Here is an 18203-nt window from a genome sequence, read left to right on the forward strand (position 1 = left end):
GTCAAGAAAACAGACCAATTAGGCTCTATCCTTGCATTGTTTTAAGCTAGTATTTGCCTTTCAGAAATTGTCTATATTGCTTTCAGAGATTGTAATTCAGAAATTCAAAATCATGTGTATTCTAAAAAGTCTTGTGAAGCACCACATGTACATGTGTGTATGTTTCTCTATGACTTCTCATTAACATTTCAATATTTTTTCATGGCTGTTGAACAGGTCATCAGCACAGACATCCCGACTACCAGAGCAGTGTATTCCATTCACAATTATTAGAAACTCCTTCAAAGTATGCATACCTTCTCCCCATTGGTTTTGGATTAAGCTAAGTTTGGTTATATCATAACTGTTCTTTAAGCAGAATTGTGGGAAAAATTATAAATTTGATTTATATTGCTCTTTGTTTTATTTTTCTTCTTTTTCTTTCTCTTGCATTGGATTTAACTCTATTATATGTTCAAAACTGAGGAAAGCCATTTGTGGCCACATGGTTTTGTCAAGTGGGTAACTGGAGGTCTGAGAATAGTAGGTGAGAGGTTCTAGAACTCAGATTTTTCTAAGGAATGTTACCACGTTACCAAGCTATGTAACATATCTTGACAACCAGGGAGCCACATAGGCTCCATGGAGCAAGAGTGTGAGAAACTGGATGAAGACAGCTGTATTATTTTGGAAGCGTTCGAGATTGGTCTGTCTCTACCAACTAAAAACTTCTAGCTTAAGTGCAGAGATCTAAGGAGATTAACAAAAACTCAGTCTAGACATATTATGAGGCTGGGAGGGTATCAACAGACTTGAGTTCCTGTCAGCAAGGTCACCTGCTTTTAATACTGTCCTCAGGTATAATTTTAAATTCATCATTAGAATAATGTTCTAAAATTTTAGGTATGATTTAGTTAATACCCTTCAAGTTCATTCTTTTTTCAAGAGTATGTAAAAGCCAAATAAGTCTCTTTTAAGAAAATGAAATACACATTGTTTTCTTGTTGACTTTTTTTTCAAAATTTAAAGTGTATCACTACCCTTTAATCTAAGAGAATTGATGTGGGACAGACATATATAGATTAACTAAATAATATCAGCTAACATTTAAGTCAATTTCATCAGGTTATAGATAAACAGATTGAAATCTAGACAATAAAACAATTAATCTGTGGTCACTTTGCTGGTTAATGGCGAATCTGGGACCATGAATCTTATCTTTAAATTTCTGGTTTAATGTTTTTTTCACTCTCCAAATTGCCTGCTGTGCTCCTTTCCCCTCAATACAAGTAAAAAGCAAATTTACTGGCTCAATTGTACAAAAGGCCCCACACCAAAAGAATGAGTCAGTCTAAAGTGTGATTTAAACAAAGAGGTCAGAACTAGCTCCTCACTGTGATATTCACAAAGAGCAATATGAAAATACACTTTTTATTGCTAGATAGATATTTTCTGGATTTAATATCTACATATATTTTACCCAACCTAGGATAATTTTAGTATTTACCTATATCAAACTGAAGTTTCTGAAAACCAGTTGTTCTGTGGCAACAAGGCTGGGAATTTATACACCATACACTCTAAGTATATAGCATGAAGCACTTAAACATAGATTGCTTTGGTCCAAAAAGGCAGTCAACGATCTAAAAGCATCCATCCCAACAAAATCCTGAGATCAATTTCTAGAACATGAACATGTTTTAAACACTGCAAATTATTCTAACCCAAAAAATCTCTGCCATGGTTATCAATAAAACGCGTATTTCCCAATTCTGCTACGATGAATAAGATTTCCATGTAAGATAGAAAAAATGCAACAGGCACCAGAAAATCATCCTTCTTAGATTTCAAAATCGTACACTATTTTCAAGAAAGTTTAAATAACGACTTTCTATGTTCTTAATCCAGAAAAGTTTTTTCTCACATGGTTGTGAATTCACCAAGATACGTAACATTATCTTTAATCTCCCAGGTCTATGACACCTAGGTGTCTAAAAATGTTAACTGTTACTCAATATTGCAAACAACAATATGGCAAAGGTTCTCTGGTTTATCTTTTGGACTCTTTTGGACTTTTTTCCTCCTTTGGGTTTTACCATTCTCTGAGAAGATGATACACATTTTAAGATGCTGGGTTTTATAAGTACAATATGAAGGGTCTTTACTTAAAATTAATTCAATGTAAAGTGCATTTGTGAGTATTGTATTTAAAAGTCATCATTTAAATTTACTATATCAAAATTGATAATCATGTAATACATTTTTTGTTGGTAAGCCAACAAAGTGAGCTCAAATGAAATTAAAAACAGAATATACCTTATGCTTTTTATAAATATAATATAAATATTTCAAAATCAAACACTTTGATTTTCCTCTAGGTAAATTTTTTATGATCTACCCATGCCTATGCTTTTCAACGTTTACAAAAATTTGGTCTGAAAACAAAATAGCCTCACATTGCTGTAACATGAGAAACAATTTAGTTCAAGCAAAGAAGATGAAGAAATGTTTGATATGCAAGAAAATGACAAGAAACTCTTGTCAGAATGTTTGTCATTTTGTGATTTCAGGGTCTGAGCACATCTGGAAGTGAGGTCAATCAAGTTAGACCCCAAAAACTTTTGTGAAAACAGTGGAGAGGGGAAAAAAAACACACCATGAACATGAACCTCAACCCCCCAACATCTGCTCTTCAGATCGAGGGCAAAGGCAGCCATATTATGGCTAGAAATGTAAGCTGCTTTCTAGTCAGACACACCCCTCATCCCAGAAGAGTCTGCCACATCAAAGGTAAAGTGACTTAAGGTCCTAGTATGTGTCTCTATTCTCTACACTTGGGCTATTTGATAATTCTGGCAGGTAAACACAAGGCTGCTATTCAAAATATTTAACCACTGGAGAGGTATGGGCATCGACTGTTGGGACTAGGTGCCAGCACTGGAGCAACAGCAGAGGCCTGCAGTCCCTCTCTGTGTCATACAGTAACACTTAAATTGCTTGATTGTTAGGATAGAGACCTGGAGAGGGGCCAAAGTGGAGGACCACTCAGGGAGCTCAGGGCAGCCTTGACCCATTGATATAAAAATATTTCAATATTTTAACAATCCACACATCCATGCTAACATCTACATGCTAAATATCATTCCTAAGGAAGCATATGTTTTACTCCTGCTTCCTTCCCTTCTGTCTTATCTTTTCTCCCTCCCTCCTTGCCTCCTGCCCTCATTCCCTCTCTCCCTTCCTCCCTTTCTTCTCTTTCCTTTCCTACCTTTTACTTTAACTTTATACAATAGATTTACTCAAAATTAGACATTAATAACAGCATTTCCCTTTTGAGGGAGGCAGTTAAGTTGAGCTTGGATTGAAGAATTTTGGAAGTATACAGTTTTTAAATACATCTTGCATTCTGAGATGTTTTGAGAGGTACAAAGAGAAAAGGGTTCTGATGTTTTGAGGGGTACATTTCTCAAGGTTATTAAATACATGGAAAATAAGCAGAATTGTTTGGACTTCACAGGGTGAACCAGCCAATTCACCTAGGATGGGGTGACTGTGTGATACCATTCCCGACAAAGTAGCATATCAACATTGGCTATTGGGTATTATCTAAATAGACCCTTACGCCTATCCCTGAGATTCTTATCCCCAAGAGAAATGCTGCCATAGTGAGCCCCAGCAGATGGAAATGTGTCATATTCCTGAGGTGACAGAAAAAGTGATATTAAAAACCAATGTCATTTAACTCAGGCAAATAATTCATGACTAATACCACAAAAGCAAATGCAACAAAAACAAAAATAAATAAATAAATTGGACCTAATTAAACTAAAAAGCTTCTCCACAGCAAAAGAAATAATCAGCAAACAGACAACACGCAGAGTGGGAGAAAATATTTGCAAACTATGCATCCGACAAGGGACTAATATCCAGAATCTATAAGGAACTCAAAGAAATCAGCAAGAAAAAATAAATAATCCGATCAAAAAGTGGACAAGTAACAAGAACACAAAATTCTCAAAAGAAGATATACAAACAGCCAACAAACATATGAAAACATGCTCAACATCACTAATTATCAGGGAGATGCAAATTAAAACAACAATGAGATATCACCTTACTCCTATAAGAATGGCCATAATTAAGTCATAAAACAATAGATGTTGGCCTGGATATGGTGAAAAGGGAACACTTTTACACTTATGGTGGAAATGTAAACTAGTATACAACCACTATGGAAAAACAGTATGTAGATTCCTTAAAGAACTAAAGGCAGAACTGCCATTCAATCCAGCAATCCCCCTACTGGGTATCTACTAAAAGGAAAATAAGTCGTTATATGAAAAAGGCACATGTGCATGCATGTTTATACCAGAACATTTCACAATTACAAAGATATGGAACCAACCTAAGTGCTCATTAACCAAGTGGATTAAAAAAATGTGGTATACATACACCATGGAACACTACTCAGCCATAAAAAGGAATGAAATAATGTCTTTTGCAGCAACTTGGATGGAACTGGAGGCCATTATTCTAAGTGAAGTAACTCAGGAATGGAAAACCAAAGATCGTATATTCTCACAAGCGGGAGCTTGTAAAGTATACAGTTTTTAAACACAAGCTAGAGGATGCAAAGGCAGAAGAATGATATAATAAACTTAGGGACTCAGTGGGAAGGTTGAAAAGGGGGTGAGGGATAAAAGACTACATACTGGGTTCAGTGTACACTGCTTGGGTGATGGGTGCACCAAAATTTCAGAAATCACCACTAAAGAACTTATCCAGTAACAAATCATTCTTTTATAAAGACACCTGCACCTGTATGTTCACTGCAGCACTATTCATGGCAGCAAAGACGTGGAATCAAACTAAATGCCCATCAATGATAGGCTGGATAAAGAAAATGTGTATATATACACCATGGAATACTCTGCAGCCATAAAAAGAATGAGATCATGTCCTTTGTAGGGATACGGATGGAGCTGGAAGCCATTATTCTCAGCAAACTAATGCAGGAACAGGAAATCAAATATCACACGTTCTCACTTGTAAGTGGGAGCTAAATGATGAGAACACAGGGGCACATAGAGGGGAACAACAGACACTGGAGCCATTGAGAGGGTGGAGACTGGGAGGAGGGGAGTGTCAGGAAAAATAACTAATGGGTACTAGGCTTACCACCAGGATGACGAAATAATCTGTACAACAAGCCCCAATGACACAAGTGTACCTATCTATGTAACAAACCTGCAGTTGCACTCCTGAACTTAAAATAAAAGTTAAAAAAAGAACTTATCCATGTGACCAAAAATCACCTGTGCCCCCAAAAACATTGAAATAAAAATAAAAATTAATTATTAAAAAATTAAATATTAAAAAAACAATGCCATGATAGAAATAAACCAAGCTTTGTTGAAAAAAGGGCAGAGCCTGGAGATAGAGAAGAGAATTAGGAGGCTGCTGCACCTGCGCAGATACACGAGGACAAGCATCCCGCTATGCTCTTGACAGCAGGACCAAGCAATGGCAGAATATGAGGCTAGACAGAGTTTGTAGGGAAGAAATGAAAAGGTGCTGGTTACTGATTAGTATAGAAGGTGAAGAAGAATAAATCACACACCCTTTGCACCTTTCCCCACCCCTAGTTATTATAACTAAAAAATGATGAAACAGGAAAGCTGAAAGGGAGAAGGTGAAGTCATTTCATTCAGCAGATATTTATTCAATTTCTAATACATAAGAAACTTTGTTCTAGATGTGGGAGATAGAGCAAAGTTTCTGAGGGAGGAAAAAAACATCCCTAACCTCATGGAGCTCACATTCTCATCAGACAATAAAATCAATTCAGCGGCATACATACTGCATGTGTAGTAACACCAGGCATCCAAATGGAAATGGGCTGCCTACAATCCCAAACCTAGAATAGAAATCTATGTCTGAGTCTCAAATGGGAACTTAGGAGTAAAGATGCACATTGGGAGTCATCAGCATAGAAGTGATATTTAAAGGCATGACTACTGATCATCTCTTTATTCATTCAGCCATCTATATGTTTATTCATTCGTTCAACAAACATTTATTTGGAATGAAAATATAGGCAAGAGCCTGCCCTCAGGAGCTGGACTATCTGGCTGGTCAAGTCACTCCATGAAATGACATTAGTAACAATAATACCTACATCAGGGTTAAGTATACAAACAAGGAAGGCAAAGGGAACAGCAAAGGAATATTAGGAAACTTGGTAGAAGAAGCTCCATATGCCTGTTATGGAGCATGTGGGGAGGAGGGAAGGGATAATGGAAAGTCGGGGTGGAGAAGTGGATAAGAGGCCAGATTTAGGCAGGCTCTGGATATCATGCTAGGGAATTTATATTTCTTCACAACCAAAAGAAATATCTACATTCATGTTTTTACTTCCTCTCCTTGGAGCCACTCTTCAGCCCACTGAAGCCTGGCCTTTTCACCCACCATTCTGCATAGGCTGGGCTTGCTAAATTTACCACTATCCTTCAGTTTGACAAATCCAATGCAAAGAGCATCTGCTGGCTCAAGTAACTGGAAAGTCCATAAGGGAGGTGGGCTTTAGGTTTGATTTGATGGCCCACTTAAACAACCTGTTTTTTAAAAGCTCTTCTCTCTGCCTTCCACAATTCCAGACTCATCCTAGAGTTGGCTTGCTCCTCTCGTAGTGGCAACATAGCTAAATCAGTTCTTAGTTTCACATCTGCATGCCACTCTGACTTCTTCCCCAGCAGATTTCAGCAAAATTCTCTTTATATTTTCATTTTACCAGCACACACCAGGTTGCATGCTATCCTTGAATGAATCCTCATGGACAGGGAAGTGGCATGCACAGATTAGTAGGCTATGGTTCAGATAACCAATCACCACAGCAAGGGGAATTGGTTCAATCTTCCCCAGAACATATGGCTGCAGGGGCTGCAGAGTGGTAGATAACGGGAGGAAAATGAAGCAAAATAACCTGGGTACTGTTGTTAAGGAAAGACAGAAACAGGTCCTGGGCAGAACTGACAGATATCCACTACACTGCAATCCTCATCTTGACCCCTTAGCTGCATTTGACACAGGTAACCACCCCTCCCTTCCTCTTTCTCTTTCCCTTTCTCTCTCTTTCTTTCTTCACCTTTTAAAAAATGTAGCTTCTGTAACAACATATGCTTTAGTTGTTTTTCCTCTACCTCTGTGGCTTCTCCTTCCTAGCTTTATTTTTGTTCTTCAGTAAATGCTGGCGTCCCTCACAGCTCACTCCTTGGCTGTTTCCTCTTTTTAATCTGTAATGGGATGCTAGACAAATATGTTCATTCACAAGTTTCAAATATCCTCTATAGGCCAAATATTTTTCAAATAAGTATCTCAGACTCAGACACCTCTTCAAAAGTGTAGACCTATATATTCAACTGTCTACTTGCAAGGCACGGGATGCCTCATGGTCACCTTGAACTTTGCTCTTCAAAATTGAACTCTTGATCTTCCTTCAAAAGCAAGGTCCCCCAACCAATGTATCCTAACAAATAAATGGTATTGTAAAATTGAAGTTCTTCTTTAACTCCTCTCCCTCATTCTCTTCCCCTTCCAATACTTCACTTGATCTTGTCATTTTCCTTCTAAATATTTTATAAATTAAGTCACTTCTCTCCATGGCTACTGTCACAGCTCCATTCTAGGCCACTATTATCTCCTGCTTTGACTACTACTTTGCAATTTGCAGCCCTCATAGCAGCTTTACTTCCACTTTTGCCCTCTCTCCAGTCCATTCTCCATAGAGCAACCAGAAAGATCATATTAAAATATATTTGCCTGTTTAGGCCAGCCTCAGTAGCTCACACCTGCAATCCCAACACTTTGGGAAGCCAAGGTGGGAGGATCGCTTGAGGCAAGGAGTTGGTGGTGTGCCTGTAGTTCTAGCTACTCAGAAGCTGAGACAGGAGGATCACTTGAGCTCCTGAGTTCAAGGCTGCAGTGAGCCATGATTGTGCCACTGCACTCCAGCTTGGGTGACAAGAAAGACCCTGTCTCTTAAAAAAAAAAAAAAAAAATATATATATATATATATATATATATATATATATATATAGACTGTTTATCCTACACAAAATCCTTCAGAGGCTTCCCATGCATTTAGGGTAAAGCGGTTCATTTTGACATAGGCTAAAATGTTCCCTATAATGTGGCCTCATCTCCTATCAACCCCCTCCCCCATTATGCATATGCCACAGTGGACTTGTCTAAGTTGCTTGAACATGTCACAAGCTCTTTCCCACCTCTATCTGGATTTTCACACATACTCTTCCCTCTAATTATAAACCTCCCCTCATTATTTGTGGTTCCTTATTTTGGTTTAAATATCATTTCAGAGAGACTTTTCAGGCTCCACATCCTCAATCTAAATTAGATTTTCTTACGGTATTTTTTCATAGTATTCTATATTTTTCTTTAGAGCAATTGTCTTAGATAGACTCTGAGGTGGAGATTTGTGTGAAGGAGCTTTATTAGGAAGTGCTTTTGGGAACAACACTGATAAGAAAGCAGTAAGTAAAGGAAGAAGAACTGGGTAGAAGGGGAAGTGGAACTGTGGAAACAATAGGGACCTCAGCCAACTGCAGGAGGAGCAGTGGAGCTGGGATATTCCTTCAGAGGTGTCTCAATTCCAGGTAAGGGGGCCAGTCCTTTGTAATTCCTACCAACCAGTCACTGTATACAAGAGCTCTCGCTGTGTATGAGAGCGAGAGCAATTCCTGGAGAGGGACTCAGAATGAGCCATAAGTAACTGACATATGTGGAGCTGGGGAGCTAAAGCCTAGGTGCTGAAGGTATGATCTAGGTAGGTGGTGGGTGTACTATAGCAATTACCACACCTTATGGTGTGGTAATAGTTATTTTCATCATTAGTTGAATAGTTTCAGAAATCCTCCACTAAGCTGTAATCTCCATGAAAGTGTGTCTGTTTTGTTCATGATTTACCTCAACTTTCTAAGGAGTGGTTGTCACAAGTGAGGTGCTAGATAAATTATTGTGGGAGGAAAGGAGTTTAAATTGCATCCAGATAAAATTGTAGAGTTACTGACAGATTTTAAACAGGATTTATATTCTACACCAGCAGTCTCATAGTTCTGTGTCCCTGAGGAATTGATTTCATTCAAAAAATCATTCTAGCCGTATTGTAGAAAGTGGAAGATGAGCAGGACCTTACTAGACATTGGGAGATCGGTTAGAAGACTGACTCAGTCATCAAAGTGGGAAGGAATGAGTGACAGGCCAGGGCAGAGAGAGGAGCAGAGAAGGCTGAACTTGGGGTAGAGTGAGGAAAGTTCAGCTAAGCAGCACAGAGAGAACCAGCAGAGGGAAACAAATTCAAGGAAAATGGCAAGACGACTAGCAAAGTCATATTCCTAAAGGAGATTAGGAAAATGAAGGCCGAGGGGAAGCAAACAGATGTCACTATAAAGAAGTCATAGATGGCCTTGGAATACATTGTCTTGACCAAACCTGAGGGCACGGTTTTTCACAACCTACACGAGGGATAAAACCCCAAAACCCACATTTAATTTTTATTTGAAACTGTTTTTTTTCTCTATGAAGAACAAATAGTATTAAATTGAATATTTTTTTTCTGGTTTTATATACTTCAAAGCACTTGACATATACCTCTTCTATATTTTCTTTCACATTCTGCTTCAAATTTTCTTATCATAGACTATAAAACTATTGGCAGGCAAGGGACTAATTTTTATATCTTCAACTTTCCTCTAATGCCTGCCACAAAGCCATGCTCATAGTAATATACGTTCAATTGAAAGAAAATTTTCAATTCCAACATTATTTGTCTGCCTTAGAAATCTAGCAAATTTTAACACTCACTTCTGGGGTGGGGGGAAATCTTTGATTAACACTTGGTCCCATTTACAAACTTTGTTAATTAAATACCTTTAAAAGCTTTAAATAACACTTATTCATTAAATATACTTGATTTTTAAAAATGTTTTACATACTTATCAAATTCTCACTAAGCTGTAAATAACTCCTGTAAGTTAAATAAATTATACTTATAAATATAGATAATTTAAGCCATTTTTTTACTGTTTACCAACTTAATAATATTTTCATAGTGTTCTACTTAAAATCAGAAATGTAAAATCATTTTAACATTTTAAACTGTAATTCCAAAGCTAATTTGTTAGATATTTTAATATTCCAAATTAGCTAATAAGCATTAGCTTAAATGTGTATTTAAGATGTAGATCGGGCCAGGCACGGTGGCTCACACCTGTAATCCCAGCACTTTGGTGGGTAGATCACAAGGTCAGGAGTTTGAGACCAGCCTGTCCAACATGGTGAAAACCCGTCTCTACTAAAGATACAAAAAATTAGATGGGCTTGGTGGTGCATATCTGTAATCCCAGCTACTCAGGAGGCTGAGGCAGGAGAATCGCTTGAACCCAGGAGGTGGAGGTGGCAGTGAGCTGATATTATGCCATTACACTCCAGCCTGGGGGACAGGGTGAGACTCCATCTAAAAAAAAAAAAAAAAAAAAAAGATGCAGATCTTAAATTTGTGATCATTGTATATCCTGTATTTAAGATCGATATCTTAAATAATTTAATCTTACATTCTAATGCAGCTCAGATAAACAATGTGCAAACAGATGTGTTATGATATGTGACAAATGCTGTGGAAAAAATAAAAGCACATAAAGGGACAGAGAGTGATCGGGCACGTTTCAGACAGAGTTGCCAGCAAAGATGATTTTTATGTTATTGGAGAAGACAATTCAGAATGAGGTGAAACAGTGGTACTGGAGGGAGATATGGAAAAATGAGCAATTGTAGAAAACACTATCCAGAAGCTTGCCTGGTAATTTCTGGGAAGACAAAGCAGTCATCTTTTACTACCTCTCATAACTCGCTGATTAACAGAAAGCAATACCCAGCATACCCTCATTTCCTAAGCTGTCCAGTTTCACATGACATAGCATTGATATTGAAAAGAGAACCTTTCTATAACTTAATATTTGAACCAAATCCTATATTTGAGCCAAAAGTGAATAGTTATTTTTAGGAGAGTGACTGAACCCAGAAATCTCTCGTATGAGGAAGGAGTTCCTTTTATACCAACTTCTCCTTCCTCCTTCTGTCACAATCTACCTTATCCTGGCTCCTATTCCCAGCTCCTACAGCTTTTTACCTTCTGCCAGGACAAAGGAGGAGCCAGGGTATCTCTTCTAGAAGACCTATTTACATTGAGGCATTCTGGATGCTTTAAAAAATTTAAATCTGACATTCTTGAAAAGAACCAGCACAAACCCTCTTAGTCATTATCAAGCTTTAGGAAATGAGAGATTTGTCTGGGATAAAAGAAGGTCTACTCCACTTGAATCCCAGACCAAGATTGAAGATGTGGTCGGGCTCTCAGTACTGACAAAATGGCAGGAGATTTTAAGGAAGCATGTAATTGGCTACAATGACTTTCAAAGAATGTCGACCTTGCATTGATTCATAATACATTTTTTTTTTTGGTTCATACAATTTGAAGTCCAACGTTTTACATACATTTAACGATATTTGGTTGGGGAGTTGTTGACTGTTCAAAGAAAACCTTCCAAACATCTAATCTGGTTGTTTGATCTTTCTCTTTTTATAATCTTTACTCAACTAGGCTTGAATAATATTCCAATCTGTACTGTGAATGATGATGAGAATGCATTTGGAACATTGTGGGGAGCTGACCAGTCTAACCACTTAGAGAAGAACAGAATACCATTTGCCAACTGCAGTTACCCACCCAGCACTGCAGTCCCGGAGAGCCCTGTAAGAGGAGTGTCACCAGCCCCAAACAGTGCCAAAGTGCCTCCACGGCCTCATTCTGGTGAGTTGAGTTAGAATTGATGAAATGTTTCCTTATGCCTCCTGCAAACAAGGGTGTGGGGAGTCTATATGATGCTAAAATAGCTGCAGTGGTTTTTACATAAAGTTTCCTCACTGTGAGGAGCATAAATTTTGTTATATAATTTTTTTCACTCTTCTATCTCTTCTTAGTAGCACGATGATGTCAAAAATGTTATTACCATTATTATTAATAGTACCTAAGACATATTCTCTAATCCCTACAAAACTAGCTAAAAGATGCCAGAAATGAATGTTGATCCAACACTAATAGGGAAACTATGTCAGATGAAAATCGAGTCCAGGAAACGCACTAAGAATGAAATTGCATGTTTATACTGTCCTCATGAGGCTGTCCTCTCCTTAAGGTCAGGCCCTGTGTTATTGCTTTCTGTGTTTTTGCCATCCTTCCTTTCTCCCCAGGTCCTAGCTCAGTGCCTGGTCCTTAGTAAACAACTGAATTAATTTGTACTGAATTGAAGGAAAAAGGCATTGATCAAAGTAAAGTGTGGAAAAATCCAAAGAGCAAGATAAAATAGAAGGAAGGAATTCTGCATGGTAGAAATTATATCCAGTTCTTCTCTTTTTCTTGCCCTATACAATTTATATGCTGTTACTAAAACTGTCAGGATACAAGAAAATTATTACGGCACAATGTAGTAAAATATATCTCTAAAGATAGCAATAAAACTGGTCAATTATAGAGTACTCACTATGTGGACATATACCATTCTAAAGTCTTCACACTTAACTCATTTCATCCTTTCAAGAATTTCTCTTCCCTCCCTTCCACTAGCAATGAAGAGTCAAAACTCACTTATTTTCCCTTATTTCTCATGTCTCTTTTTATACCATAGAACCTAGAAACTTAAAAACTACATTTGCAAGAAAGAGGCCTTTGATGGGAATCAGGTGTCACCACCTAATAAGATTTCTATAGCAGATGTGGGAAAAGGTCATCTTTTTCTTTTATCTATATATTAATGTAAAGGGAAATTAAGTAAAACTTTAAGTGGTTTTAGCGTAACTTAGGGGGATTTAGTTATATGACTGAGTATGAAATGGGTAGGGTTGAGAGGCTGATAAAAGAAGAAAGAAAATAAAGAATGTAATTGTAACTCAGCACAAACCATCTTTCTGTCTAAAGGTCAAATAACAAAAAAAAATCTCTTTAATTAGATAAAGTGACATTTATATAGACAGGAAACAGAGAAAAATATGTCTTATACTAAAATATATACTTTTTAAACCAGTTTAACCAGATCAAGAAAGCATTTTCTGTGTGTTCTTATATCATCATCTTGGGCATAGAACTAGTTTTTAAATGCAAATATTTTATGTTATTATAATGCCATTTACCTGCAAATTTCCTAATATTTATAAACAGATTCCTGAATTGACCTTAAAGTCAGAAATACTCTCATTGATTTCAGCAATTGACACATATATCATGTGATATAGATTCTTTTTCAGTTTAATCTAAATATATTTTTCCTCAATTTTATTTCAGAGCCCAGTAGAAAAATTAAAGAGTGCTTCAAAACTTCCAGTGAGAATCCCTTAGTAATTAAAAAGGTAAGGAACAGCTATGTACCGCTATCTGGTTAGTTTGACTTCTGTCAGTTCCTCTCCTTTTTTTTACATACCTTTCTGAAAAGTCACCATGTTTCACAATATTTTTACAGCTTTAGTAAAGTCTAATTAACATGATATAAGATACACTATTCAAAGTGCACAATTTAATGAGCTTTGACAAATACAAACCTGGGAAACAACCACTTCAGTCAAGAGAATGCACATCCTCATCACTCCCAAAAGTTTTCTCACGATTCTGGCCATCCCACAGGCAAATGTTTGTCTGCTTTCTGTCGCTAAAGATTAGCATGGACTTTTTTGGATCTTATAAAAATAAAGTCATATGGTGAATTCTCTTTCTAAAATCTGGTTTCTTTAACTCAGCTTGATTATTTTAAGATTCATCCATGTTTTTAAGTGCATCAGTAGTTCATTCCTTTTTATTGCTGAGTAGTATTCAATTGTATGGTTATCCTACAATGTGTTGATCTATTTACCTGTTGAGGGACATTTAAGTCACTCCCAATTTCTAGCAAAGCTAATATAAACATTTGTCTACAAGTCTTTGTTTGGATATATACTTTCTTTTCTCTTGGATAATTCCTATGAGTGAAATAACTGTGTCTTATAGTAGTTGTATGTTTAAGTTTCTAAGAAATAGCCAAATTGTTTTCCAAAATGATTGTCCCATTTAACATTCCCACCAGCAGCATATGAGTTTTCTTTTCTCCATGTCTTCCCCAAACTTAGAATGGTCAGTCTTTTTATTTTTAGCCAACCTAGTGGGTATGCAGTAGTATCTTATTGTGGTTTTAATTTGCATTTTCCTCATGAGGTTGACATCTTTTCCAATTCTTACTTGTCATGAATATATCTTTTCATGGGAAATATATTGTTAGATATTTTGCCCACTTCTTAAATTGGGTTGTTGGCCGGGTGCAGTGGCTCACGCCTGTAATCCCAGCACTTTGGGAGGCTGAGGTGGGCGGATCATGAGGTCAGGAGATCGAGACCATCCTGGCCAACATAGTGAAACTCCGTCTGTACTAAAATACAAAAAACAAAATTAGCCAGGCATGGTGGTGCATACCTGTATTTCCAACTATTGGGAGGCTGAGAAGGGGAATTGCTTGAATCCAGGAGGTGGAGATTGCAGTGAGCCGAGATTGTGCCACTGCACTGCAGCCTGGTGACAGAGCAAGACTCTATCTAAAAAAAAAAAAAAAAAATTGGGTTGTTGACTTTTTTATTATGACATTGTAAAAGTTCTTCATATATTCTAGATTAAATCTTTTGTTACGTGCATGTTTTTGCAAATATTTTCTTCCAGTCTGAAGATTGCTCTTTTTTTGATAAGTGTCTTTCAAAAATTTATAATTTTTTCCACTATAACTTCACATCTGCTTGCTGTTTATCTCTGTATTGTGCTTTATTACAATGGCTAGAATCTCTAGTACAATGTTGAATAGAAGTGACGAGAGCAGACATCCTTGCCATGTACCTGATTGTAGGAGGAAAGCATTCAGACTTTCACCATTAGGTATTATGTTAATTTACTTTATTTATGGATGCCCTTTATATGACTGAGAAAGTTCCCTTCCATTCCTCGTGTGCTGAGAGTTTTAACAGAAATGGGGAGAGATGTATTTTGCCAAATGCTGTTTTAGTATCTAGCTGAGATGATCAAATGATTTTTCTTTTTTAGCCTGTTAATATAGTGAATTACACTGGCTACGTTTCAAATTTGAACCAACCTCGGACATCTGGTAAAAACCTCACTTGGTCGTGACATATTATCCTTGTTATATACTAAAATTTCATAACATATTGTTAGCATTCTTGTGTCTATGTTTATGAGGAATACTTGTTTATAGTTTTCTTATAAAGTCTTTTTCTGGTTTTAATATCAGCATAATGCTGGCTTTATAGAATAAACTGGGAATTCCTCTTTAATATTCTGGAAGATTTTATGTAGAACGGATATTATTTCTTCCTTAAAAGTTTAGTACAAATCTTCAGTAAGATATTAGGCTTGATATTTCCTTTGAGTCAAGGTTTTTAACTACAAATTCAATTTCTTTTTTTTTTTTATATATAGATATAGGCTATTTGGGTTGTCTATTTCTTCTTTAGCCAGCACTGGTAGTTTGTATTTTGCAAAGAATATGTCCATTTCATCTAAGTTGTTGACTTATTGATATAAAGTTTTTCATAAAATATTCCTTTTATTATTTTATAATGTTTAATGTTTGTTTCCTCATCCCTGATTTTGGCAATTTGTGTCTTCTTTTTTTCCTGACGTGTCTAGCTAGAGGTTTGTGAGTTTTATTGATCATTTTAAAGAATCAATATTTCATTTCATTGAGTATTTCTATCGTTTTGCTTTTGTTTCCATTTCACTGACTTTGGCTCCTATCTTTATAGAAGGCAAAATCTTAGGTCATTGATTTGAGACTTTTTTTCCAATATAAGCATTTATTATTACATTTTTCCTATAAGCATTACTTTGCCTGCATCCCCCAAAATTTACTATGTTGAATTTTCATTTTCATTATGTTCAAAATACTTCCTGATATCCTTTTTGATTTCTTCTTTCACCTATGGGTTACTTAAAATCATGTTATTTACTTTCTAAATATTTGGGGGATTTTCCAGATATCTTTATGTTATTAATTCCAATTTAATCCCACTGTAGTCAGAGAACACACTTTGTATACTTTGTAATGTTTTAAATTTATTGAGACTTGTTATATGGCCTAGAGTATTGTTGACCTTAATAAATTTTTCATGTACCCGTGAAACAAATGTTCACTCTGCTGTTGTTTGGTAGAACGCAATATAAACATCAATTAGGTCAAGTTAGATGATACTGTTGTTCAAGTCTTCTGTAGCAGCAGCTCCCAACCTTTTTTGGAAGACTATTTTTCTACAGACCTATGGTGGGATGGGGGGAATGGTTTCATGATGAAATTGTTCCACCTCAGATCATCAGGCATTCCATTATCATAAGGAGCACACAACCTACATCCCTTGCATGCGCAGTTCACAATAGGGTTTGCACTCCCATGAGAATCTAATGCCGCTGCTGATCTGACAGGAGGCAGAACTCAGGCGGTAATGCTGACTTGCTCTCCCACCGCTCACGTTCTGCTGTGCAGCAGGTTGTGGTCCAGGGATTTGGGGACTCTCGTTCTGTAGCCTTACTGATTTGCTGCTTTTTCTGCCAATTATTGAAGGAGAGGTGCTGAAATCTCTGATTATAATTGTGGATTTCTAAATTTCTCTTTCCATTTCTACCAGTTTTTAATCACGTATTTTGAAACTCTCTTATTAGGCATAAAACTGTTTAGGTTTGCTACATCTTCTTGATAAAATGATCTTTTTATCATTATAAAGTTACTGTCTTCGCCCCTGACACTATTCTTTGCTTTAAAATCTATTTTGTTATAAAACTGTTCAGATTTTCTATATCTCCTTGATTCAATTTTTGGTAATATATTCTTTTCTAAAAACTGTTTATTCAATCTAAATATTCAGATTTATTGACTAAGTTATGCATAATATCCTTATATTCTTTTAAAAATATCTGCTGGTTCTGTAAGAAGTACCCTTTTACATATTAGTTGTGTTGATTTGTGTCTTTGTTTTTCTCAATTAAAAGAAGTTTATAATTTTCAACAAAAGTTTATTCAATAAGTTTATTGATTTTATTAGTATATCGAAGAGTTGATTTTCATGATTTTTTATTATCTATGTTGTATATTTTCTATTTTATTAATATCTGCTGTTATTAGTTTTCTCTTTCTATTACATACTTTACTTTATTGTTCTTTTTCCAACTCATTTTATCTTTCTAATACATGTATTTTAAAGCTATAAATTCCCCTCTTAAAATTGCTTTAGCCACTCTCACAATTTTTGTACATACCATTTTCACTGAGTTCAAACTTCTTTGACTCATGACTCAATTGCTGGACTTTATTTGTGTGACATATCCAAGACTAGGTAATTTATAAGGAAAAGAGGTTTAATTGACTAACAGTTCTGCATGGCTAGGGAGGCATCAGGAAACTTACAATCATAGCAGAAAGCAAAACTGGCATGTCTTACATGGCAGCAGGCAAGAGAAGTGAGAGCCAAGGAAAGGAGGAGGCCACTTATAAAAACCATCAGATTTCATGAGAACTCACTTTCATGAAAACAGTATGGGGGAACCTGACCCCATGATTCAATTAATTCCACCAGGTCCCATCCTTGGCATGTGGGGATTATCACAATTCAAGGTGAGATTTGGGAGGGAACACGGAGCCAACCATATCAGTTGATGAGAAAAAAAATGGATTTGTTATATATCATCTCATGTAAAGTCAGTTTCTAAGAGCTACTAACAACATTAAGGACTTAATGTGTTACTATTTTTCCAAAAATAAGTCTGTATAATAAACTTAACAGAAATTATAACAAACTCTCTCTCAGACCACAGTGCAATCAAACTAGAACTCAAGATTAAGAAACTCATTCAAAACCACTCAACTACATGAAAACTGAACAACTTGCTCCTGAATAACTACTGGGTACATAATGAAATGAAGGCAGACATAAAGATATTCTTTGAAACCAATGAGAATAAAAACACAACATACCAGAATCTCTCAGACACATTTAAAGCAGTGTGTAGAGGGAAATTTATAGCACTAAATGCCCACAAGAGAAAGCAGGAAAGATCTAAAATTAACACCCTAACATCA

At 36.3% G+C, this 18203-nt stretch overlaps 1 protein-coding gene across 1 annotated transcript in view; it reads left to right on the forward strand.

Annotated features, from left to right (window-relative positions):
- The first annotated feature begins 568 nt into the window (after nt 1-568).
- LOC105512660 (chromosome unknown open reading frame, human C4orf17) overlaps nt 569-18203 on the forward strand; it is a 39070-nt gene continuing 21435 nt past the window's right edge. The window contains exons 1-4 of the mRNA XM_011943185.1: nt 569-837; nt 2550-2769; nt 11654-11863; nt 13391-13455. Coding sequence (XP_011798575.1) covers nt 2637-2769; nt 11654-11863; nt 13391-13455 — 408 coding nt within the window. The 5' untranslated portion in view covers nt 569-837; nt 2550-2636. The remainder of the gene's footprint in view (nt 838-2549; nt 2770-11653; nt 11864-13390; nt 13456-18203) is intronic.

Source organism: Colobus angolensis, unplaced genomic scaffold (genome assembly GCF_000951035.1).
Source record: "Colobus angolensis palliatus isolate OR3802 unplaced genomic scaffold, Cang.pa_1.0 Scaffold217, whole genome shotgun sequence".
Lineage (NCBI taxonomy): Eukaryota > Metazoa > Chordata > Mammalia > Primates > Cercopithecidae > Colobus > Colobus angolensis.